General features: G+C 41.2%; 1 protein-coding gene across 1 annotated transcript; it reads right to left on the bottom strand.

Annotated features, from left to right (window-relative positions):
- Window positions 1-206: 206 nt before the first annotated feature.
- On the bottom strand, window positions 207-4494 carry LOC307044518 (uncharacterized protein). Its single transcript, XM_079689827.1, has 3 exons — window positions 3801-4494; window positions 1584-2836; window positions 207-1314 (listed from the first exon to the last, which is right to left on the bottom strand). Exons 1-3 carry the CDS (start codon window positions 4143-4145, stop codon window positions 912-914), a joined length of 2001 nt encoding a protein of 666 aa, XP_079545953.1. The 5' UTR covers window positions 4146-4494; the 3' UTR covers window positions 207-911.
- Between the last annotated feature and the right edge of the window lie 22740 nt (window positions 4495-27234).

Genomic DNA, 27234 nt, shown 5'->3' with positions numbered 1-27234 from the left:
TGCAGTCGGATTCTCTAAAGTACCGCAGTCTCTTCTCCTAAGTTATTTTGAATTCTCCTATCCACTATCCCTTAACCCCATTACGTTTCACTCAAAAGTCAAGGAATAGACGATAGGGTTAGACGTTAGGAGCTGATTTTTTGATTATCCGACCGCAACCCATGTGTTTTCCTGCCTTTATGTGATTGTCTGCCCCACCTAGGGTTGCCAACTCCCAGAGTTTCAAATAAGGGACACATCTTGGCAGCGCGGCAAAACCCCCCATTTTTGGGTTAAACCCCTCAATTCCAGTCTAAATTTTGTGTCAAACACCCAAAGTGTGAGGTTATAGTTAGGTTATAGACATGAGACATGAGAAACAGATTATCGTTCAATCATTTATTTTTTCAAATGTGCAAAACAGTTGTCTTTAAATAACTAAATAAATCAGTGCAAAACACACCTTCTGAACAAAAACATAAATATACACCTTCTGAACAAAACACATAAATATAAACCTTCTGAACAAAAAACTGTGTGTTTGAGATGTAGTGCAAACATATTTGGCCTCTTTGAAAGAAAAAATAGATTAGTGCAAAACACACCTTCTGAATAAAAAACATAAATATACACCTTCTGAACAAAAAACAGTGTGTTTGAGATGTAGTGCAAACATATTTGGCCTCTTTGAAAGAAAAAAGTAGATTAGTGCAAAATCGTAAACTAAAGAAAAACACACCACCTGTGTGTGTGTGTGTGTGTGTGTGTGTGTGTGTGTGTGTGTGTGTGTGTGTGTGTGTGTGTGTGTGTGTGTGTGTGTGTGTGTGTGTGTGTGTGTGTGTGTGTGCACGTGCACATTAAAGCAGAAAAAAAATACTATTGGCAAACCCCAAAACTGCCTATGGAACAACCAGAGACGATGTCACACAACCCTATTTCTTCCACTTGTATTTTTGTTGGCCTTTTGCAGCAGCAAGGAGTTGTCTATCCACCAGAGATGCAGTGTAAAACTCTGAGCAAGACTCTTCATAATTGAGAGTGACAATCAGCTCACTCTTAATTAGTTCAACAGAGCATCTGTTCCGCACATCTGACCATTTATTTTTCATCAAAGAAAAGACCCTCTCCACGTACCCAGTAGAGGAAGGGATGCTGAGGACAAAGGACACCACAGCCAGAATGTTTGGAAGGTCAGCTGCCCGGCCCCTGAGAACTGCTACCCACCTCTCAGCTGTTCCCTTCAGCTCCCAATCATCCTTTGACTTTGTGAGGTGATCGAGGAGGCTGTTTGCCGTAACACACTCATCAAAGAGCTCATCCATGGAGAGGTTGAGCCTGCGAATAGAGATGAAACTGGAATTCAGTTCAGTAGCATTATTAAAAACTACTGAGACACTTGTTGAATTCATTTGATAAAATGTTATATTAAAAACAACACATAAAAGCCCCGTGCATTTGTTTGCATTTAAATAAGACATGATTTGTATGATGAGAAGTATTTATGTATAATTTTGTTTTTTATTAATACAAGACAAAAGTGGTGTGCATAATATGCCAGTATAAAGGGAATAAGTACAAAGTGGTACAGTGTGTGAGTTACATACCTGGCAACTAGGTGTAGCTTCTCAATGATCTTTTCCATGTCTTCATATGAGATGTTCCCAGATGTCAGACAGAGTGGCTGCAGGTAAAAGAGCCAGTTTTCCTGAGAGAATGTGAACCACTTCTGCAGATAAGTGATGGCAGTGTTTAAGAAGGCTGTAAACTCTTCCCTGGCAAGGTTAGCTTCAGATGGAATGAGACGCCGAAGCTTTTGTTTGGTGAGGTAGCCATAGAACTGATCATCTCTTCTCTTGATTAGTTTTCTCAGAAAAGAGTCCATGATGGCATATAGGTCAGCAGATGTGGTGGCATCCCTCTCCAGTTTTTTGACCGACTCTTCAAAAAGCATCAGGACATTGTTGCAGAAGAGGAGATACACCTCTGCAAGATCAGCCTCCTCTTCAACCCCAGCTGCATCTTCAGGCAACCTCAGCAACTCTCGCAGCCGCCTTGGACATTCATCACCGAGGCTGATGAAATATGACTTCAGCGCAGTCCAGTTCTCCAACAAGCGGCTGATTGCAGGGTTGAGTGACAGCCATCTGGTCACCACATGGCGCAGAATGTCATGGAACTCTACATCCAGAAACTCACAGAACTCCTTCAGGGTCTCTCTCCTTTTGGCAGAGATGGAAAAGTGACCGTACACCTTCAGGACAATATTTTCCACATCAATTGACAGCTTATCCAAGGCATGTTTCACGGTGTTATGGACCACATGTGCATGGCAGTTGCCACGGAGGATCTCGCTGTTGGACTCCTTCAATTTTGTGAAGACAGAGTTATGGATGCCATAATTGACATTTGCATTGTCTGCACTGAATGCAGACACATGATCCAAAGTTAGACCCATTTTGTCCAGAGAACTTTGGATTGAACTGGCTATCCCTGCAGCAGACTCATCTGCATTTTCAACAAAGTCGATCAGCCTTTTAACAATGCCCTTCTCTGGAGTGAAAAACTGCACAGCCAAGGGAAACATCTTACGATTGCCTCTATTTGAGGCATCAGTTTGTAGAGAAAACTGGAGCGGCTTCACTTCACTCTTCAAATGGCTGAGTACCTCTTCAACTGCCTTTGGTGCCAGGACATCAGTGACCACTGCCTCAGCTTTTGTCTTCCCACACGACATCTTTTTTGCGATTGAGGAGTCACTTAGTGTTTGCAGGGTCAATTTGAATGCACAATCAGATGAGTTATAGCTCAAATTATGTTTGACCGTGTGATAAACATGGGCTACCTCAGCAGCAGTTACCTGTAAAAGAAAAAGAAAATATCACTATACATATAATCATTGTAATATAATATTATATATAATATCAAATACTACCTGATATGTATTACACATGTATATACTAGCTGTTTGAGTGTGTATAGGTTGTATATAGTATGCATTATTTTTTATTATGAACAGAGGTGGGTAGTAATGAGTTACATTTACTTGAGTAGCTTTTTGGATAAATTGTACTTTGAAGAGTAGTTTTAATGAAAAATACTTTTTACTTTTACTTAAGTAATATTGTTCTAAAATAAGAATACGGTTGGCTGCTCTACCCACCTCTTGAATACAATATATATATAGATATATATATATATATATATATATATATATATTCCTTCCCTCCCTCCTTGCTTCTTTCCTTTCTTAAATCTGTACTTCATTCATTCCTTTTTTACTTCCATCCTTCCCCCTCTTTCCTTCTTTCCCTCCTTACTTCTTTCCATCTTCCACTCCTTCCTTCCTACCTTACTTGCTTATTTCCTTCCTTCAATCTTTCCTCCTTCCTTCCTTCTTTCCCTAGCTCCTTCTGACCTCCCTTCACTCCTCCCTCCATCCTTCAGTCCTTCCTTTCCCTTGGTGTCCTCTATAGTGGACACAATTAATTTCTGGGTCTCCGGAGGTGAATAGTAGTTTTAATGAAAAATACTTCTTACTTTTACTTGAGTAATATTGTTTTAAAACAACAATACTCTTACTTGAGTACACTTTTGGCTACTCTACCACCTCTGATTATGAATAAATATTAGTCATTACATCTACTTGCATCATTATATGATTAAGTTGATCATATATTGTTTAAAAAATATCACAGTGTATCAGTGTTGGGGTACTTAATTACATTGAACATTTAGCAGTATGAAATTGACCACACAAAATGTTTGTAAATGTAGGTTTAATTTAAATTCATATACAAAATTAACATCCTTATTTGACATACCAAGTTAGCCTCTGGAGTTGCTGGACGAACGAGGAACTGTGTCAAGGCTCCCTGGCTTCTCCTTTGCTTCTCTGTTTTCATGTGGTTTTCACCTGCAGCATGTTGTTTAACGTCAGTTAGTCCTCCGTGACTAACTGAAAATTGTCGGCGGCAGACAGTACAATTTGCCTTGTGCACATCGTCCCTTACGCTTTCTAGCCACACGTATTCTTTTTCCCACTCAGTTCTGTAGTAACTCTTTCTTTTCGTCTTTTTCTTCGGCGGAGGAGGAGGAGAAAAGTTGTTTTTTGCATCACTTTCGGACTCTGAGGAGGTAGTTTTGTTTGTGCTTGTCGTCGGCAGCATCTTCCATGTTGGGCAGGACGAGCAGCATGGAGGTGAAACGGTTGCTAAGATACTATACGTTATAGTGATTGGCTCCTCTGCTGCATGACTATGAGTATTGACCAATGAGCTGAGCGTGCATGCTGCTGCTCCCACAGCTCAAGATAGCCCCCCCTGCTTGTGTGTGTGTGGCTCTGAGAGGTGCGCACGCAGTCCTCAAGAGAGCGAATGACTGAGAATCACCATAACGAGCGGTCATTCTTCCACCACCCCAAAATACGGGACAAGGTGCGTCCCGTATCAGTTCATTACGGGACAGGTACTTACGTTTCCAAAAACGGGACAATCCCGTATTTTACGGGACAGTTGGCAACCCTAGCCCCACCCTGATCACCACCTGCGTCTTAATCAACTTCAGACAGTGGCGGCTGGTGGAAAATATTTTTGGTGGGGCTATGGAAATGGTGACAAAACCATACTAGGGCATTTAAAATCAGGAGACTAAATACGAACATTGTGTTTGTGTGTGTGTGTGTGTGTGTGTGTGTGTGTGTGTGTGTGTGTGTGTGTGTGTGTGTGTGTGTCATACTTGCCAACCCTCCCGATTTTCGCGGGAGACACCCGCATTTCTCCCGATTTCTGACAAAATCAGATTTACTCACGACTGTTTCCACTCGGACTTTAATACAGGTACACCATTGTTTGGTTTCCATGGTAGCGCGTCTCTTTAGCAGCGCGCGCAACTCAAAGTCTGAGAGGGTGAGGAAGATGAAAACTGAACAAGAATCGGCAACTCGACCCTCTGATCACTCCTTTCCTGTAAAATACAGGTCCAGCCCACACATATGCTCCATGGTGCCACAGGCATTGCCCTTACAACTACAATAAGCATGCAAATGTTAATCTACAGCTCCGGCGATCCACTAGCACCGGAGTCTACAACTGCAGACGCAGCCATCCCCAACTGTAGCGTCACCTTGGATACGAGTCTAAACAGACACACAGGCCAGGGCGCTGAAAGGGCGCCCTTTGAGCATCAGATCTGACGACGCTGATTGGCTGAAATTATGTTTCGGCGGCATAGTTTACAGATAGTAACAGTCAGCTTGTTGGTTGCAGCTGCTCTGGCTGAGGGCTCTTTTCTACCGCCCGGACGAGAGAGGGTAATGATACACGCTGCGGCCAGGCAGGAAACATGTGACTTATCAGTAACTTTAGACATCGTAAAACAATTTTAAACAAGATTTTATTGTAGATTATACATTTTACTGATACCAACTATATAATATTTACCTTGTTCTTTAAAAATAAAAATAAAAAATATATATTTTTGGGAAATATCTTTTTATGAATTTTTCATTTTTAATGACAATCAAACATGTGGGAAGAGGGGGGGCGGCGCCCCTAACGCCCCTATGGACCGGCCGCCACTGCCTTCAGCCCTTGTGTTTCTGCAAATCCTCTCCAGCTGTGTATTGTCAACGTTATTAGTCCTCTGTCTATATGAACCTGTTTTTACCAGTGTCGGTTCAGCCTCTGTGTTACCGGATATTGGATATCTGTCTGTCTGATTTCTTTGTGTCGCTCCCTTGTTACGTTTTGATACACATCCCTTTTTCTTATATGACCTTGTCCTTGTTCTCTTTCTGTTTTGGTGTTAACCAGTGTTTTGTGATCAGCTTCATGCACTCACATGGCCAAGAGTTAGGGTGAATAAGTGACAACGCGGGCAATAATCGTCCTGAGCCAGGTTCTGGTTAGAGCTCATGTCCAATTCCTGAGGTCTGGAGTGGTGAAGTTTGCTGGTTGGATTCCAGGTGATGAAATGTTCCCTGCGGAGTCTTTATTGGAGGTCTTCAGCTCCTAGTGAAAACAGCTGAGAGCAGCTGATTGCAATCCTAAACTTGGAGCACATTCAAGAGAATGGAATGGATCTGAAGTGTCTGACAGTGTTTGTGTGCTTCAGCTGGAATTTGACTTTGTGACATTTGTGCTAGAGAATATTTGAAATATTTGGAATGACATTATTTGCCTCTTGAAATGTATGAAGGTGAGGAAGGGAAATGAGAAAAACACACAATTCTGGTGATTCTTTTTAAAATGGCATCCATTTAAATATCTAATTTGTATACGACTTACTGTTTTAAGAACAATTAATAAATAATCTGTGAAACAGGTCGGGGAAACAATTTTTTGTTGTAATACTAATTTTAGCCACAAAAGGCTGAGTAAGCTAAATATAACATTGATGATTTATTTGTGTTGAGGTAAAATGGTTCCATGAACTTAAACACAAGATATATACATTTTAGCAACTTACAGTATGTCAAATTATTGTCATTTCAAAATTTGATCCTGACAAAAAACGTTCGCCTGTCAAAACATTTTTCAGCTGTTTTCACAGTTCCGAGTCTGCCACTTTAACAAAACGTTGGTTAACATGGACGCCAGGCCTGATTACTCAGTGGTTATAGCGGTTGGGCCACGCCCCTCTAATTAGTGAAACGCAGAAACTGATGGGGAAGGCCAGCAATAAAAACCACTGAAAATGGTCTTTTAGATTTTTTTCAGAATTCAATCTGAATTTTAACCAATGTAACCTCAAATCATATTTACACAGGGCACACTTAATGAGAAGTCCTATAATATATACTCCATATATCCAGCTGTTCACAACAGCCTAATACATAAATTGTGCAAATTGTTACCCATTAAGACCATACTGCCTTCAAAATAAAATCAACAAATGTCTGCTTTCTTCTTTAACCAGTTTAGCCCTAAGCCTGTTTTTCAGGTCTCAGGCTTGAAAATGACATTCCCAGAACAAATGACCATATCTTCCCTTCTAAAAGGGTTAAATTAATTATCTTTTTTCTCAAAGTAATGATAAACCTGTGAGTTGGATGAAGAAAAGTCAGAATCAATATTGATGTTTTTTATTTGAAAGAAAATTCAGATTGAACATAGTAAGAAACTGTAAATTATAGTGTCCGTCCAAAAGTTCTTTTTTACTTATAGTGAAAACTACCCTTGGATGATTGGTAAGGTAGACTAAAAGCTTTAGGAATCCAAAGTACAACATATAATAACCCTGTATCAAGATTGATGCAAAAAAAGTGACATTTGACCTTTTTAGAGAGGTTTAGCAAAAAAAACTCCACCTCTGATGTGATTTGGGTGGAAATGGGGGTTTTACCGTTTCTCTGGAACCCATTTGTCGATTTTGGTGATTGACATCTCTTTCTGACCGTTAGAGCCAATAGAATCGAAGGGCAATCTCCCCACTCATATACATGGTAAAACAAAAAGGTGGGGGCTTCGCGGACGCAGTTTTGCATGAGAGTGAAGCTATAGAGCTGTAGCTGACATCTGGAAACCGAAAAGCAGGTTTATTGCTCATGGATTATCAGAAATCATTTCAAAGGGACACAGACACATTGGATTAACCTATGGATTAACTTCAGCAGCCTTTTGACGTTTCAATGCCATTGAAGACCACTTTTGACCAGACTACGACACAGGTGAGCCATGTTAGCATTTTTAGCTACCTAGTGCCATATGTTTTGATGTATGTTCTATCTCCGCAAGTTAGTATAATTGAGTGATAATGAGAGTACCCTTCAATTCTGTGTCATCTCACAATGTGAAACGATGTGTTGGATGTGCACCAAAGATAAATAATAAGGTTTTGTGAGTGAATTTCGGTGAAGTCATCTGTTAGCATTTTTCGCTCGTTGCTAATTCAGAGGCTCAGCGTTAGCATTGTGTTTTTTTTTTTGATTTGTTTTTTTTAAATGATCAGTTAGATGAGTTTCTTCCCATTAATCCTGTAGGCCTACGGGGTTTACAGCATACTACTTTCCCTAAGGTGCAATGGGAAAGACATAAGCACACTATGTCCCCCCTCTCACCAGTCGTGAGTTGCTCCAGCAAGCACAGAGGATGAGTAGGAGTCAGACATGTCCAAGAGATAAGACCTTATGAAGGGGCCTGGCGTAGACCAAGATGCCGCCATGCATTTGTCCTTCACACTCATGCCGTTGAACAAGGCTGTTGACACGGCCATACCCCGTGTAGAGTGTGCACGGAACCCAGTGGGGAAGGTCCTCCCCGTCTGTCCGTAGGCATGTGAGATGCACTCGCAGAGCCATCCTGTCAGGCGCTTCTTGACAGAGCTTTACCGGCCACATACCCCCCAAAGCACACAAACAGCTGTTCAGTGCGCCTAATGGAAGCCGTGCGCTCTATATAACATGCCAGTGCACGCACCGTAACTTATCCTCCCTGGCCCCAATATGGGGTGGAAGACTAAAGCCGTTCAACTGTATAACCCTCGACCTGAACAAACTCCTTAGGTTCTTAGGAACAAAGGAGGGGTTCGGTCTGAGTGTCGCCCCGTTATGGTCACCCCGGATCAAAAGGCAACTCGGGTGTACCGACAGAGCGGTCAGCTCGGACACTCTTTTGGCTGAAGTCAAAGCAAGCAGCAGAGCTGCTTTCAATGACAGAGCCTTCAGGGAGGAGCGCTCCAGAGGCTCAAATGGTTCTGTGACCAGAGCCTCGAGCACCAACGGTAGGTCCCATTGCGGGGAGGAGGTGTCCACCACTGGGCGCTGTCTCCTGACCCCCCTGCAAAAAACGCGCCATAAGTGGCTGACTGAAGGCTGACCTGCCTTCAAATCTCTCATGGAAGGATGAAATGGCTGCTGCATACTAGAGATGTTAAGATTCACCGATTCGCATCGGTGCACCGGCATAAACGTTCAAGATGCGAGTGCACCGGTTGAAAGAGTGCACATCGGCTACAGTTTGGGTTGAACCGGGTTGATCTCGCGATGCATCGATTGCGTAGCGTCTTTGCATCGGTAAAAAAACGATTCATTCATACAAAATCCCCTCATCTTGTCAACGCTCAGCAGAGACGATCTTTGATATTTGCTTCGCCACTACGGAGGCCGAGAGTCTCAGTTATCAACACACACGGAAGTTGAGGAGAAAGAGAAACACAGCGCACCGAAAAATACCTACAAATCAAACGTTTGGCAAAACTTCGGATTGTTCATGAAAGACGGTGTCATAGTCCTTTATGCTATATAGTTGAGCGCAGGTCATGGAGAGTAATAAGGTATCCGCAGACCTTTGTATGAGGTATCTTTATTACTTAACAGGTCTACAGCCATGATACATAGATCCGTCCTAGATGCGGACTTGCATACACACAGTATCACTCCGCAGCCGCACCCCATCAGTAACGTCCTGATGGTATATGTGCGCGGCACTATATACTAAAGACGGTCAACTTGAAAAATCACTCTCAAATTGTTAACGATGCCGAGCCGCTTTAAAGTACACAAGTAGTTAGAGGAACTTAGCGACGCACATAAAGAGGCGACGTGGGGTCTGCGGCTGAAAAGAAAAACCTGAAAGTAAGACATATGAGTTAAATCACACAGTAAGGTGTTCTCTCAGAGAGAGTGGTGTTTAGTTTACAGCAGCCTGTGACGGCCAATAATAATTTAAATGTCTTCCTTACTGTAAGCAGTTATGATAGAGCTGTTTGTGGAAGGTTATTTGTTTTCTTTATTGTTCTTATAGAAACCACTGCTTTCTGCTCACTGGTGAGTCAGCCTATGGATGAGTGTGAAGCACATCAGGCTGGCAGCTGTATGTGCATTGCTCTATGGTAGCTGTTATTTGCACATTGTTAATCATGAGCAATGCATCCTTACATTGTTTAACTGTGAGGTGTTATACAATTGTACTCTGGAGAGCTTTTAGAGGTAAAAAAATAAACGGCATGATGGGATGTGCAGTACCAAATATGTAAAGCACTTTTTTGTTAATGTATGATTTGCTGCATATCAGGAATAAAACAAAAATCCTCTGTCGTACCATATTGAAGTATCATTATTTTTTGCATCGTGTTGAATCGCATCGTATCGCCCCGAATCGCATAATGTTGAATCAAATCGTATCGAACTGTATCGCAACAGGGGTGAATCGTATCGTATCGCATCGCCTGGTGTTTCAAAGGTATCATTAATGTATCGTATCGTGGCAACGTATCGAGATGCGCATCGCATCGGCCTCAGTGATGGAGATGCACATCCCTACTGCATACACTTTAATTGTGGAATAAGCAAGCCCCCTGTCCACCAGTACCTGTAAGTAGGACAGAATAGAGCCCAGAGTACAAGACAGAGGCTCTAGACTCCTTTCTTCACACCATTGCTGGAATCCCAACCACTTTGGCCTGTAACAGGCTGTGGTGGATTCTGCTCTTGCTGCTTGGATAGTCTGAATAACCTCGCCAGACAGTCCACCCATGTCTCAGCCTGTCCCTCTCAGGAGCCAAGCCTGGAGAGGTTGGCCCAGATTGGGTAACGCCCCTATTGCACCTGCCTCTTGAGACAGCGACCCCCAGACCTGAGGCACCATCCAGGGCTAGTCCACCATCATCTGTGTCACCTCTGCATACCATGGCGCCAAACGGTGCCCTGGGGCCACTAGGATGACTGACAGATGTTCCCATCTCACCCTCTCCAGGAGGGGGAGAATGAGACGGAGCGGTGGAAAGGCGTAGAGCAGCTTTCTTGGCCATGGCTCGTGTGCAAATGTGTCCACCCCCAAGGGTGGATTGTCCCGCCGAGCCATGGAAAACCACAGGGCACAGTGGCTGTTGCGCCGGTTGGCGAACAGGTCCACCTCTGCTCTCCCAAACTGGGCCCAGATCTGCTTCACCACATCCGGGTGAAGCATCCACTCGTCTGGCAGGGGCCCGCCTCTTGACATGAGGTCGGCCCCCCTGTTCTCCCGCCCCGGGATGTGGAGGGCCCTCAGAGACAACACATTCTCTGAAGCCCATAACCACAGGTTCTCCGCTGTGGTCAACAAGGCGGTGAAGCGGAATCCGCCCTGCCTGTTGATGTACGCCACTGTGGTGCTGTTGTCGCTCCTCACCAACACATGTTTGCCCTGTAGTAAGGGTTTGAAGTGCTGTAGGACCGACACTACTGCCCGCAGCTCTAGAAGGTTGCTGTGCCGTGCCTCTGTAAGAGGCCAGCCACCACCTATAGCCCTCCCTAGGCAGGTCCCCCCCCCATCCTGTCACGGATGCGTCCGTGAACACCGTGATGTAGGAGGTCACTTGCCCTAGTGGAGAGTTCCCCTCCGCAGATGCTTTGGGGACCCCCAGTGTCGGAGGTTGCCCTCCACTGAGGGGGGGGGGGGGGGTCACCAGATGTCGTTTGTGCCTCCTGGGATCTAAACAAAGACTGGCTAACCACCTATGCAGGCGATGCATATGCAGTAATGCCAGTGGTACCACGGAGTGTGCAGCCGCCATCAGACCCAGAGTCTGCATAATGGTCAAGGCTGACACTGTCACCCACTGTCGCAGCCTGCAAACTGCCCGAAGCAGGGATGCTTGTCTGCTCTCTGACAGGGTGGCCCGTAGTCTGCCTGCATCGAGCAGAACCCCCAGATACTGTACCTGCTGGTGAGGTATGGGACTGCTCTTCTTCCAATTGACCGCAAAACCCAACTTGGTTAGGTGTAGGATCAATTGGGCTTTGTGAAACATTGCCCATTCCCTGGACCTGGTCATGACTATGAGGTCGTCCAGATAAAAGAAGAACCTCATTTGCTGAACGTGCGTGGGGATAGGGAGTAGCCAAATGGTAGTCTGTTGTACTCGTAGGCTATCCCTTGAAAGGCAAAACGCAAATACTTTCTGTGCTTTGGAGAAATTTCGACATGAAAGTAAGCATCCTTCAGGTCGATGGTTGTGAACCAATCGCCTGGCTGCACTAGCCCCAGTAACTGTTTCATAGTTAATATATAGAATTGTTTGCAGGCAATGTGCTGATTCAAACTGCGAAGATCCAGAATGGGCCTGAATTCTCCTGTCTTCTTGGAAACCAGTAAGTACATGGAATAAATCCCCTTTGCACAGCAGAGACTGTTTTTGCAACAGGGTCTGAATCTCTGTGGCAAGGAAACCTATCTCCTCCTGGGACGATATATTTGCCTCTCTTATGCCCCTGAATGGAGGAGGGATGCTGCAAAACTGGAGTGAATAACCCAGTTTTCAGCATCCCGCCACGTCGCCTCCACACTAGGGGTTTCACCAACTAATCGACTAGTCGACTAGTCGACTACCTTTACCACTAGTCGGCGCTGTAGGCCCTAGTCGACTAGTCGTGAAAAAAATTGAGGTAAACGAGGTGCTGCAAAATGCTCCAAAACACGTCCGACATTCTTATGTATGGCAGTACTTCAACGAAGATGTAACCAACTCCACAGTGAAGTGTCAGTTGTGTACAGCTGTACTGAAGTACAATACAAATGCATCTGCTATGCGCAACCATCTGAAGATGAGACACCCGCTGCCGACAGCTAGCACTAGCAGTAATGCTAGCACCAGTGAGCAACGGACCGGCGTCAGCACTGAACAGAGGCAAACAAACAGCAAGAAAACACGGGTCAACAGTGATGCGGATGATGAGCTACGGGATTACTGCCAGCGGACACCGCATATCCCCACAATGGATAATCCACTGGAGTGGTGGGCAGAAAACGTGCACCGCTTCCCCCGCTTTCGAGGAGCTACCTGGCTATTCCAGCCACAAGCACCCCGAGTGAGAGGGTTTTTTCCCTGGCAGGCAACACTGTCACCCGAAAGCGGTCAAGCCTCCTTCCCTCACATGTCGATGCGTTGGTGTTCAAACCAAACCAAAAATATGGAAAGGTGGACGTTATCGTGGAGGACAGCGAATAAAGTGTTGCGCACTGGATTTACGTGGCATTTATGTAAACAAGAGTTTTTTGCAGTCGATTTTGGTGAGTCCAGTTACTGTTTGTTATTTACTCAGCCATGTAACACAAATTAAAATGCAGTGTTTAATGTTACTGTATGAGTTCCAATATAAAATACAGTTGTACACCTCTCTTTGTGTGTCTTTATTATGACGTAACGACTAGTCGACTAGTCGACTACTATTTTGAAAAATGTGTCGACTAGTAAATATTGGTAGTTGTGAAACCCCTACTCCACACATTGCCAAATGTCTGGCAACGGGGGCGATACGAATGCCAGTTGCGCCGGACGAACCGGGCTGTAGACCCCCTGACGGAGTCGGCTCACCGGCTTCAGTGGTAGTGGTGGAGGGAGCGGTAGCCTCACATGCTCATCTCCACCCCGTCGAGTTCCAGCTGGTCCTCAGCCTCACCTGGCGAGACACAAAAATGCTCCAGACGGTGCTGACGTCTGTGCAACCGGAGCATTCTGCAGGCATTGCAGGCCGGGGAATGGTTCGCGCCGTTCACGGCGTGGTCAGGCCTCAAACACTCAAGGCATACTTGGTGGAGATCAGCGCCCGCAATCGAGACAGGGCATGTCGGACAGGGCCAGGTCTCGAGTGGTGAGTCCATCGCTTACGTTCTTCCAATGTTTTCCTCTCTTTCTTCACGTTTCACTCTCTCAGTTGTTCTGCTGCTCGCTGAAGAGAAAAAGGAAGACAGGCAGGAGGGGTAGCAGCCTTATATACTGTTGGCCTGCGCGCGCATTTAGGTAGGCTCGCCCCGATTGTCCGGCTACGTTTATGCAACTCAGTATGTGAATGCTTGCATAGCATGGTTAAGGGTAGGGGTCGATTATCAGGGCTGATATTCCGCATTTGAACGATTATCGGTATCGGCCTTTTTTTATTATCAAATTGCCGAAAACACTCTGTTTCTCTGGCTGCAGTCACCACTCTGTGTACACGAGCAATGTCCCGCCCACTATAATAAATTAAGCATGTCAGCCTGCAGCCCCACTTCTTGTCTCTCTCTAACTCATTGCAGATGGCTGCACTAAAGAAAAGGGCTCAGAGAGGAAACCAGTTGTAAGATGTTTAAAAGTTAATTGAGCATAATATATGCTTAAATGCATTTCAAAGAAGTTGTGTTGAGTTTTGTTGGAGTTTGTGTTATTCTACATTTTGACACCAAGATTTTCTGATTTTACTGCAAATGTATATCGGTTCCAAATATCGGTTATCGGTCTCCTTGATTACTAATAATCGGTATCGGTATTGGCCTTGAAAAAGCCATATCGGTCGATCCCTAGTTAAGGGTTAAGGACTCTATGGGTAACACCCATAGAGTCCGGTAGAGGGCGGAGCCTGTGTGAAATGTAACTGGTTCTACAGACATTTGGTATCACCGCTGTTCTTTTTAAATGCCAGTCAATAGACTTCATATTCATTAATCAGAAATAAAGGCAAGATTTTCCTCATTTAAGAATTTAAAAAAAACTTTCTGCTGATTTGAGAATATGTTTCTTTATTCATGAAACTACATTGAGACATCCTGGAAACAAATAATGATATCATAAAGGAATACAGCAGTGTCTCTGATCCAACTCCAGATTATACCCTTTACCAAAGGTAGATTTAAGAATAATTGCTCCTCCAAACTGCAGCCATGGTGTAACAGGAGTTTAACAATAGTTAAATAAAGGACTTTTGAAACTCCAGAAACTTTTGTAACATTATCTGCAGGTCAGAGGTTTACAAATACTCTCTTTTCCTCCCGTTCTGGTCTACTGGTGATGGTATCCATTTTTCCCCCTCCTTTCCCTTCTGAATATTAACACATTATACTTAGATCTTTTTCCTTTTAGTGGTTCCTGGGTGGCCTTTGGACAGAGGACCGAAGATAAATCTGGTCTGTTTTTTCTCACAGGAAACAGCGAGACTGATCTTCACTAATCCGTTATCCACCTTTGCGGCTGGCTCACCCCTGGGCTCCCATAATGTACGTCTTCATTTGGACCTCTCACTGGGCCCGGTCACACACGTATACTTCCAAGCATGCACAGAAAAAAAGGCTTGACATTCTGAGATTAACATGATTCCGGTTCTTTCATTTGCTTTGATCTTGAATAATTCCTGACCTTTTCAGGAAAAATAAAACACTGAGTGTTGAGTATATATTTAATTTTTTTTAAAACGTTGTCAGTAAATTTGTGCCTCACGTTCAGAATTTGGAGCAGTTTGGATTCAGTGCACAGCCCTCCAATTAGGTCTTCAACTTTCTTTTAAATGGAAGAATTTTAATGATATAGCGGTAATTTGTGCTTGAAACTCTGTGAAGAGCACCGGTTCTCCTCACGCTTACAGTACAGTGTTGTCCATGATATGTGTAGCCTTTATGTTTTCAACCTCTCAACTGTCACAGCACAATTCCCCCACGGTACATTAACAAACTTTTTTGTGGGAGGAAATCCAGTTTCTGAAATGCAAACATAAAAACTATTTTGATGTTCTTTTATTTTTACGGCCCTCCACCACATTACAGTAACCTGCAGTCATCAAATACAGATCTTAAGCAGTTTCTCCATCTCATCACCATCACCACCAGGGTCATGGGGGGTTTCCTATTTTACTTTTACATCCTTAAAATGTAAATATAAATGTAAAAGATATATATGATGTCCCGATTGGGTCTTTTGGTCTAATTATTTTCACATTTCTCATCCTTTCTGTACACATGTCAGTAAAATATTTGTTTACTCAGAAGAAGTTCTTCCTGATTAAACCGTCTGTTTTTACCTCGATATTCCTTTAAAGGAAGAAAAGGGTTTTCTCTTTCAGGTAATTTGCATTATACTGGTTTTATACAGTATGTCCTGTTTGAGTAAGATGTTGAAGGCAGGAATCTTGTTGCTGCTTTTATGTAAGTAAACAATCTAAATACTTCCTCCACTTCCTAACTCTGTTTGTGTCATCGAATCGGATATTAAATTACTCAAATTTTAATGATATTAAATGAGCTGCTTTGCAAAAAAAAGGAGAACAAATATCAGTTGCGTCTAGTTTTGCCAAGCCACAGTATGTGTGTGTGTGTGTGTGTGAGTGTGTTGTGTGTGTGTGTGTGTGTGTGTGTGTGGTGTGTGTGTGTGTGTGTGTGTGTGTGTGTGTGTGTGTGTGTGTGTGTGTGTGTGTGTGTGTGTGTGTGTGTGTGTGTGTGTGTGTGTGTGTGTGTGTGTGTGTGTGTGTGTGTGTGTGTGTGTGTGTGTGTGTGTATTTAAGGTTGGCTGCTGGTTGTAAATAACTGAGGTGTCCAATGCTGTTTTAGCTGAAGGTCCAGAAAGAGCCAACTCTCAACCTGAGCCGTCCTCCTCGCTCCACTCATCACTGGCACTGATGAAGTTGGGTTGACTTTCATGACATGAAGGGGTTGGGGGGGGGGGGGGCTTAGGGAAATGAAAACCGTAGGGCATAGCTGTTATGGAGATGTACTTCAAAAGCTGCAGTGGAATGTGGAACAAAGTAATACGACCCTATATACACAGAGAGAACTGATGAAGATGGAGACAGTCGTGTTTCCTTTAAATGAAAAACTTTTATAGAACACCGTTCTAGATATTTAACATATATTGTATGTTAGCAATTCAACGGGTTGAATAACTTCATACGACTACAAATGAAATAACTTATTGCTGAATTATTTTGATTTAAAAAGCAATTATTAATAACATTTCAAAAATACGATAATTTGATGAAAATATGTCTTATCACGTGGAAAATGTTAAAATGAATGTTGCTCATCTATGATTTTCTTAATATATATATCAAGACCAATAACTGTTTATACTTTGATAAGGCAGTGTTATAATTATTCGTTATCATTAGAGAACATGCTTAATACGGCAAAGTTATGAAAAAAAGGGTATCAACTATATATAGATGTGAATATATATATATATATATATAATATATATTTTGTATCATATTGTGTTCTCATACTTTGTCATCACTATTATGAAGTACAGTATAGTATGTATTGACTGTTTCAGTTATGACTAGCTATACCTTATATACCGGAAAGTATATAGCCTTGAATTGGCTCAGAAAAATGTCAAACCCCTAAAGAAGAAATAGAGGAAACAAAACATCCAACATTTTTGGCAGAAGTTAAATGACTCCAAATCTTATAAACAAGGTTGATACTGAAACAAGTTAAGTACCAGATCTACAGTGAAGAAGGAAGAGCAAGAATATTATAGAAAAATACCAAGATTACGCAAAACATATCAAAGGCTTCATAAATGTAATGATTCCTGACTTATTTTGAAAAGCTTTTTCTCGCTGTGTTTTTACTTCCTGTCTTTGTGTGTTTTCCCACCTGTTTTGATTATTTGTCCAGGCCCTATTAGTTTCACCCAGTCCCATTAAAAATCCAGAAGTTCCCGAGAGGGAGTTTCTCTCCCACACAATCCTCCCCTGCCTGAAACGCCTCCATTGGACTCCTTTGTTAGCTTCCGTAACATAATGACATGACTATGTAACATTTGCAATTCTATTGGCTATAATGCTCCAACACATTGTACGTAATAGGCTAAGGGGCGGGACATCTCTAAGCGATTGACTTAGTTATCACAACAAAACCGGCCAACTTACCAATCAGAGCTGATTAGGTCCTGGCACAGGCGGTATGAGAAAAATAAAGAGCTTTTTGAACATGAAAGCATGGAGACATGTCACAGGAGTAGAGGCACAACATACATATGAACCTAAAATGAGCATAATAGGGCCCCTTTAAGTCCTAGTTTTCAGTTTACGCCGTCTGACATAAGTTATCTGGAAGTTCTACCTTGACTTGTCCTCTCTGGAATCCCTGCAAAAAAAGGTATTTTCTGTAAAGTCTTGCTGTAGCGTTTGGGTCGTCCCTGCTCAGCTACACTATGACACATCGACGCTCGTCTGTCAAAGGCAGCTTGAAGCCGGGAAACAGCTGTAACCTAAATATCTAACCTCCGGAGTCTTCACCATCTTCGCGATGTGGAGAATCCAAGACTCTGAAGTGCCCTGAAGACAGGTAGAGTCCCCGAGCGAGAGACACTCTGTCACAGGCATTTGGACGGATGGGGATGGTCTCAGAGGGGACATGATGTGTAAATGTGTCCCTGTCAGCAGACCTTTAGATTGAGTGCACTGTGGGGCAGAAATAGTGCGAGTGCACAGAGGACGATGATGTTTGTGTATATATAGGTCTTTGAAAAAATAATGATGTGACAGCGATATCCCAATCAGACCGCAGCACAGGAAGCTGGCCTCGTGCACACCCTGTTTTAGAACTTTAAACACAATGTGGAGTGTGTGTGCAGGGCTGCAGGCCAGGACTCTGTAGCTGTGTGAAATCAATACTTCTGATATGGCTTCTCTTTCACCGCCTTGTTAGCTTTCTGTCTAAACCCCTCAGTGTGCATTGGAGTCCTCTGTTTGGAGCTGTAAGAAGATGTTTAAAGGGTAACTTTTGTATTATCCCATGTATCTATTATTCTAACTGACTAAAGTGTACTGTACAACATTTTTATAAATGGTCCAGTATCTTGGGACAGCTGGCAAGGTAAAGAGACAGAAACGTGAAATCATCTCAGGCAAATATGCCTTTTTCAGTTTTTCTTCCACTTATTGCCTGTTTTGACCAGTAAAATGCTAATAGTGCAACCCAGTCTCACGGCATTTCGTGTTATAGTCACGACATTTAATCTATTGATTCGTGTTCACCAACACGAGTTCACCCTTTTTTTCGTGTCACACAGAACGATTTTAAAAGCAATACATTTCTATTGGTAGTATGTTTCGTGCCTGCAGCACGTCTTTTTGTCCGGTCGAGTCTTGGAAGACCCGAAGCGGTGTGGTTCATAAAAACATTTTCTTTCTCAATATCAAGCCACAATTATTGTTTTTATTTTAAATCGTATAATGTCTGACTCTTTTTGCAGTCCGCGAGGAAAATAAATGGGGCTCAGAATACTGAAATCTGTATTTTTTAAAATCTTTTTTTCCTTCTAATTTGTTATTCTTTTCTAAATAACACACTGTTATTTGCTCAACAATAACACACAATTATCCTTGTTTTTATTTATTTGTTTAATTCTATAATCTCTGGCTTTTTTGGCATTCCTCAGGAACTGAATTTAACAATAAAGTCACCGGAAACAGACGTAGGCCTATAAGGGACATTTAGAGCATCATTGCGATACACTGCCACTGAACTGATTACCCAATATCCTCAGCTATGGTTGAAGCTCGGTATTTGGATGTTTTAGCCGCAATGCACGTTGGGATATGGTGTTTATGCGATATGAAATCCGAAAAGCATTTACAAAAAAGAAAATAATACTTTAATCTGAGTGTGCTTGCTTTTCTTTTTGAAATTCATCACATAACGGCATTGTAATACACGGTTCGGCTGCATTATATATTACACATCTGCCGTAGTTCTTTATTTATAGAGCCCTGATTAGAAGACTTCTTGACAAACTGGAAGAACTGCCACCGAAACGGAATATGTGACGTGGATCATAAATATATCAGCAATTAAACAACATCTTACATTTTCTTCACACAATACGTCTCCTTGCAGTATCAACACATTTGATCCAATTGGTAAATAGGCTATATTTACACCATAGCGGTGCACAGCTGATATAAAAGGACTTGTAGTTTTTAAAGATATTACTGATTTTCTGTGAATATAACAATGTAAATACTGAATTGAGAGAATAGTCAGGGGTTTTGGGTGATGGGAGACACATCTATCATCAGAATTTCAATAGCTTACCATGAAATGAAGGATATACCTTTCTGTCTATGATGTTTTACAAATCAGATATTAATGTGTAGAAGTAAAACATGTGAAATAATATAGCAATATCCTGTAAAATTATGTGAAAACATGAATAAAACTACACATCTTCAGATGTTATATACATAAGTGTCCTACACTAATAATACAAAGTTATTATTGCATTGTGTGCTGTGTGTACCTTATTTGTAACATCTTCAGACCTTTCCAACTCCTCAACAGTTGCCTGTCTTTGACTGTTGCAGGTGTAGGTTCAAATATCCAAAAATATATGTGTGGATAACAAAATACATCCGTCATGAACTAAGCTGGAAACTTATACTGGAAAGTATAATTTAATGTGTTAACACTCACTGTAAACTCCAAAGTTTTTTAACCCGCACCACAGTGGTTAAAGCATGTTATTGAATTATTTAGTTGAGTGTGTTATATTTGATGAAAAAAATACTAAGAGTACATGCAAAATAGGGGGAAAGTAGAAGGTCAATGATAGCAATATATAATATAAAATATCAAGAAGATACTGTAAGTGATCTCAACAATAAAACAGTTTAGTGCCGGATGTACAAAGATATTAATAGGAGGATGTGCAAAACAGAAAAACTAATAAACCTTTATTTAAACATTCCATTTCAAAGAGCTGTCTGACGCTCGGCGTAACCTTGGCACACTGCCACTCCAACATCCAATCACAGAGCTTGAAGATTAATCACGGGGTTTGTCAAGCAACGGGACTGTAGTCCCAAACGATAGTTGAGGATTATGGTTATTGTAGTGTCTTCAGCCATCCTAAACTCCTAAATGTTTTTTGGATTTCATATCGCATTAACACCATATCCCAACTTGCATTGCGGCTAAAACATCCAATACCGAGCTTCAACCATAGCTGACGATCTTGGGTAATCAGTACAGTGGCTGTGTATCGCAATGATGTTCGAAATGTCCCTTATAGAGAGGCGAAGTCCCTCCCCTTCCGGTGGAACTCATGGGACCTTATTTCGGAAAAAAATTGTATTGAAGTCAATGGAGAGAGAAAGATTATCTTTTGATCCCGTTTGAATTGTGCCACCAATTACACATATGATGTTTGTCAATCTTAAATAATAATTTCCATGTCAAAAAAGTCAGAGTTTGTGGTAAAACTGTTGAAATATAAGACTATGAAAAATACGCAACTAGAAACACTACAAATCCCAGAATTCCGGTCCCGACTAACTCCCCTTTTGTGTATGTACAGCTCTCAACATGCCAAGACTTGTAGTGATTTTCACCTCTTTTAATACTTTCCGCCTCATTCTGAAAGAAAGAAGTGAAATATGCCAACTTGACCGTCTTGGTGTGTGGTGCGAGACGAGAGATGTAGTTCATCGAGCGGTTTCACACAAAAAAAGTGTTACTTGACAGTTTTACGACACATCTTTTTTTTTTTGACTTGTAAAATTATCTTTTGAATTGACAAACATCATGTGTAATTCGTGGCAGAATTCAAACGGGATCGGAAGATATTCTTTCTCTCTCCATTGACTTCAATGCATAACTTTTCAGAAATAATGTGCCATGGAGCTCAACCGGCAGGGGAGGGACTTCGCCTCTCTATAGGCCTACGTCTGTTTCCGGTGACTTTATTTTGAAATTCAGTTCCTGATGGACGGCCAAAAAGCCAGAGATTATAGAATCAAACAAATAAATAAAAACAAGGATAATTGTGTGTTATTGTTGAGTAAATAACAGTGTATTATTTCGAAAAGAATAACAAATTAGAATAAAAAAAAGATTTAAAAAATACAGATTTCCCATTTAAAATCATGTTGGTGAACACGAATCAATAGATTAAATGTTGTGACTATAACACAAAATGCTGGGAGACTGGGTTGAATAGTGTTAGTATAATTGTTTGACCTCAATATGAAAATGACTCGAAAGAGATATACAAGTTTATTTTTAACCTTTGACATAATACGGTCTGTTTGTCTCAAAAGGTCTTACATTTAGCTCGTATCCAAAGCAACCTAACCATAAAGATACAAACTCAGCACAACAACAAACTTGCAGGTATATTCACTTCAATTAATTTTTTTATGGCCAAGGTGCAGTTCGAACAGGTGGGTTTTCAGTATGAAATAGAGGATGTGTAGACTGTCTGCTGTCCTGATCTCAACGGGGACCGCATTCCACCATTTTGGAGCCAGGAAATCGAACAGGCGTCTTGTTGAGGGGTACCATGGGTCCCACTCGCAGTGAGGGATTGCACACTGCCAGATTGCTCTTTGCCTACATGCAAGACTCTCCTACACTCTTTCTCGGACTGATCTCCCGTTGCCTGTTCTTGACCAACCTTTCTTGATGCAATCCCATTAAAAGCCTCGCCTTCTGTCCCTCGACCTTCTGTCTCCTCTTCCTTTTGGTTTTCTGTTTTCCCTCATTGCTGTTTTGCTTCCAGCTGCTGAGACATTACCTTCATCTGTCTTCCTGGTTCTTCAAGTGCTCAACTGGTTACAGATCCAGTTATCCAGTTATCCAGTTAGCGAAACATTGCAGACAACATTGGCGCATAAACTTGAATCAATTAAAAGAGCACTAGTCAGACCTCAAATTTGACTCTAGATAGACTCAGACATTTGTTTTGTTTGTTTTTCTATGGTAACAGGAGGAAGGTAAGCATAGGCTTTAGGGGTAGTTGAAAGAGTTTGCATTTATTTCATCATTTGTGAGCTGAACTCTCCCGTTGCACCTACATTTTCCCGCTGCACCTTGCCTAGAAACTCATCATGTGATCCTTAACACAGAACAATAATTCCAACTTTATGGTCTCAGTACACTAAACCAAGTTCTTATTAATCCAACCATGCAACAATTCTCAGCCTTTATTGTAAAAAACAGAGGGCACTGGTGCAGATCCAGCAATCGTTAGAGTGATTCTAAGAATTCGTGTGAGGTTTCTCTACCTGCTTGCTCACTTTCCTGCTCACTTGGCTGCGGATAGCAACGTCAGCTGAATGCCTAAAATGTAAAAATGTAGTGTGAGTGGGGCTGAGGGCCAACTGGAAGTGCCAGCTTAGCAGAGATATAAACTGTCCCACGCCGCCCCGCGCTGAGTGATGCAGTGACAAATGTCTCAGGGGGGAAGTTGGGGCACAAAAGGGACGATGACACAAGCCCCAAAGCACGAGGGCACTAAATATCACTGGAGTGTGTGTGCCTTGTCGATCACATGCCTTGGTGGTGAGATTGACCCGTTTGGGATTGCTGACATAGGAGGTGTGTGTTGATGTGACATGAGGTGTAACGTGCAAACATATGCACTGCTGCTGTAATCCATCATTATGAGCAACATGCCGCCGTGCTGTATCCACTCCTCTCTTTATGTGTTTCTATCTGCTAGCATGTCTCACTGCTGCTCAATGTGTTCCAGTTGTAAAAAATGTTTTGGTCCCGAGTGACACAGATCAATTTCAAGCGATAATTTCACAAAAAAATCAAAAGTAGCATATATTTCACCCACAGTGAGAGTTGCAATGTGGTAGCATCAACTATTTACAGAAGCATTTTTCCTGGCTGTAAATCACCATTTTCAAAAGTTTTCTTTTAAATAGGATAAAACCATTAACCAGATGATATCATACCACATAACAATACTTTTTTTTGTGAACAGTTATGTATAAAATGTTTGAATACATTTCTCGGACAGAAATCTGAACTGTGGAAACACTTTTTGTTTCACTTTGTTGGCAATTTACAGTGCAGTTTCTACAGAGGGATGAACATCTCTCATTAATAAATACATTTTTGCCGGTAATAACAATTAATATATAAATCAGGATGGGAATTATATGTGCAAACCCCTCTGTTTAAACCCTCAGAATATCAGAAAGATTGAAACTAGAATGTTTGGTGTATGTATGTTTTACTAAAGATACGATTTCTGGTTTAGAAAATAAGTACTAATCTTTTTTTTGTTTTTTTAAATATCTATGACATAGACATTAAAATAATAATAACATGTATAGAATTGTTGTTGACTGTTTTTCCTCATTGCTGTTTTGCATCCAGCTCCTGCAACATTGCCTTCATCTGGCTTCCTTCTGGTTCTTCGAGTTTCAGCTGTTCACAGATCCAGTAACTCCATTTTATAATAAGAAAAATTAAGAACTTCCTTTTTGTTATACTTATTTTGTTGAATTTGAGATAAATCAGCAAATAGACAAAGTTCTTGAATGTAAAACCTAAATTTGTGTTTGGAAAGGTTTTTTTTCCCCTAAGAAGACATCATTTATCATAGAAGCTAAGTAGCCCATTATCTCAATCTTGTGCCTATAACTATTGTTTGACTATTCCCAATGATACACTCAATGTTCATCTTCATGTTCAAATTCCTACAGTAGGTTCATGGTGTGGCCATCAGTTTAAATGATTTTAACTTTTTTTTAAACTGCATGATGTAGAATATCTCAGTCTGCAGGAAATATTTAGAGCACCAGTACAGCAACAGCAATATGTTTCATTTTCTTCTCAACTTTTGGAAAGGAATATTTTTAACTTGTTTAAAAACTATGCACGCTTCATACTAAATGTAATTCACCTTTGTTATATTTATTTGAAAGCAGAGATCTTTGTGGACATAATAGGAAGTTTTGACATTTTTTGGGAACTGAGAACTTAAAAAATCTAGTACAAATATGACTTTGACCTTTAACGGCCTGGTGACTTTAGGTATTGATGAACAGGATTGCAGTATTGTATTGGATTTAGCATTTGTTTTTTCATTTCGACTTGGTTGACATTATTCATGCCACCCATAACCAATATATTTAGGTAGGTTATGATGGACCACTTTGGGATTTATTGAGAATCACAAAAAACACAACAAGTTGGTTAGTTTCTATTTTTAGGACAGTCGTGAATAACTTCACAAGAGTGACTTAAACAAGCTGTTTTCCTCGCTAACGAGAAAGAAATAGAGCCTGAGATACAGTACATAAACAAGGATTATCAGATAGATTGCGATTTATATAAAGTTATTTATCCTTTATTAATGAAGGGGAACCTTACAATTCCTGAGTACCATTTTGAGGTTATTTAATTATGTGTTTGATTTGAACCAAAAATATATTCTATGTGATGCAATCAAAAGGTTTCTTATAAAGTAAAGTGATTCCAGTATGTTTTCACACCAGTTTAAAACTTTGAAGCGTAATTTCAAACGCAAATATTTAGGCCATATCCATGATTTATAAATATTTTCATGAAAATGTCGATTTCTGTCTCTGCTGCGGTTGAACATAATCTTAAATGTCTTAAAGATCAACATAATCAATGGCAATAGCTACATGATGATGATGAACATTTTGAATGCAGGACTTTTTACTTGTAACAGAGTATTCGTACACTCTGGTACTTCTACTTTTACTTAAGTACATGATCTGAGTACTTCTCCCCCCTCTGGTCCATGCCTTATTTAACAATAACATTTAAACAGTATAATTCATTTCAAAGTAAGAGCGTCAAGGTTAATTTAAATTGTCTTCACAGTTTTTCTCGATTGCTAACACATGTTTTTTTTTTAATTGCTCAGTTTCTCAGAACACTAAACACAATTCACAAAACCACACACCCAAAGTGCAAAACACCTCATTTCTCCTGCTAAATTAAGAACTGCACTCAAAACTACATAAACACTTACCAAATGCAAACTTTTGCACCAAATATAACACACTTCATTCATAATACTAGATTGTTTGACCACCCAACTACACACTGCTGAGCATAATCTAAAGCACTTTCATCTGTTATGGGCTATGCTCTGTACATAGAGGTTTCTGCAGAGTAAGATTGCTTGAGTATACAGAAATACAGTAAATGAAGAAATACAAATTAGTTGAGAAAAAAAATCACATTTTATTCAAAAATAACACTGTGATGCATCTCAGCACATAGTTACTCTGCTTCGGATCTCTCTGAGTGTGATGCATTGTTTGCCAAAACCCAGTTTGTAGCTGCTGCTTCCTGTGCCTCATTGAAATCCTTAGCCTTCCACCTGCACCTCTTTGTTTCTCTGTCCTTCAGATAAACAAAAAGATATAGTGGTAAGTTTACCACAGTCTAATGTGCAGGATTTGTGTACAGTTATAGTATGCAACATGCCAACAATTCAATTACAGTAATGAAGTAAATACGTTTTACACAACAGATATAAGCTCTTATATATCATGAATTATGCAGAGCTAAGAATTGGTAACTAACCTGTTTTCAAGTCTAAGTGTCCGGATTACAGAGGCAACAGTGAATCAGTTTAGATTAGGCTGAACCCTCTGAACGTCCTCTCCCTCCAGCTCTACCTCTACCTCTCATTCCTCCTCATCTCACTCTCAGCCCCCCTCTTCCTCCTCCTCTCACTCTCAGCCCAGCTCTTCCTCTTCCTCTTGCTCTTGCTTCCATGTTGGCTTCCATTGTTGCTGAAAGAAAGTACTCACCTGTGGTCTTTTTATAGTGCTAACATCTTGATTGATGAGCCAACAATTATGCTATCAGGTGTTTGGTCAGGTGGAACGTGTTTCTTGATCATTGGTCCATGTGTGAGGCATTTTGAATATAAGTGTTTTAAACCTGCTAAAACGTGACTTTATGTCAGATTCCTGTGTCTTACGTGGAGAAACGTGTGCAGTGGTTTGCAGAAAGTGCCATGTTGATTTGTAAATTGTGTGAAAAGCTGAAAACGTGTTTAGAGTTTTGGAGATTTGAGCCGATGTTTTGCTCTTTGAGTGTCAGTTAAAATAATTGTGCTTTATGTATAATTTGAGTGTGTTAGCAATCGAGAAAAACTGTAAGAAGAGGCCAAATGATAGAATACAGTATTTCTAACTAACCAACTGATATCCGTGTAGTTAACATGGTGACCACTGGATGGCGCTGTTGAGCTATTTTACACATCTCGTTTCTGCTCTCCGGTGGTATTGTTTATTTTCTCTTTGCTATTTTTCTTCAAAATCATTTATATTAGCGAGAATGATTGTTTTTGGTCCAGACATCGTCAAGTGTTTATTTGACATTATTATATAACAGGTCTCTGTCTTATTTGACGTGAAATATTATACATTTAAAGGTCAAATACGGCTGGTAGGTTATTGATATTTATATATTTGATCACACCTCTATTTTTACATTACATGTCACTTGTTAGACGCTTTTATCCAAAGCGACTTACATACTCAATACTGTGGACAATCCCCACAGGAGCAATTTGGGGTGAAATGTCTTGCCCAGGGACACAACGACATGCAGACTGCAGTGGGGTTTGAACCTGTGACCCCCTGATCCGAACACGTGAAAAAAGCATTTGTTATTTTTTGGAAAATGAAACTGTATGTATATATTTATTTATTTTAAATCCTGGCCTCTGTGTGCATCTTCCGGTCTGCAATGCTATTTCTGCAAGGGTAATCGATTGCAATATAATGCTAAAGCCATCAAT

The sequence above is a fragment of the Notothenia rossii genome, assembly GCF_949606895.1.
Source record: "Notothenia rossii genome assembly, chromosome: 6".
Lineage (NCBI taxonomy): Eukaryota > Metazoa > Chordata > Actinopteri > Perciformes > Nototheniidae > Notothenia > Notothenia rossii.
Note: the sequence above shows the minus strand (reverse complement) of the source record. Positions and strands in the feature narration are given on the sequence as shown.

Bases quoted from the DNA above. Each gene is read 5' to 3' on its own strand.
- LOC307044518 (XM_079689827.1), bottom strand. From the start codon at position 4,145: ATGCTGCCGACGACAAGCACAAACAAAACTACCTCCTCAGAGTCCGAA. The intron at 2,837-3,800 runs GTATGTCAAATA...TTTCTTTTACAG, and splicing joins CAACTCCAGAGGCTAACTTG to GTAACTGCTGCTGAGGTAGC. The intron at 1,315-1,583 runs GTATGTAACTCA...CTCTATTCGCAG, and splicing joins AAGCTACACCTAGTTGCCAG to GCTCAACCTCTCCATGGATG.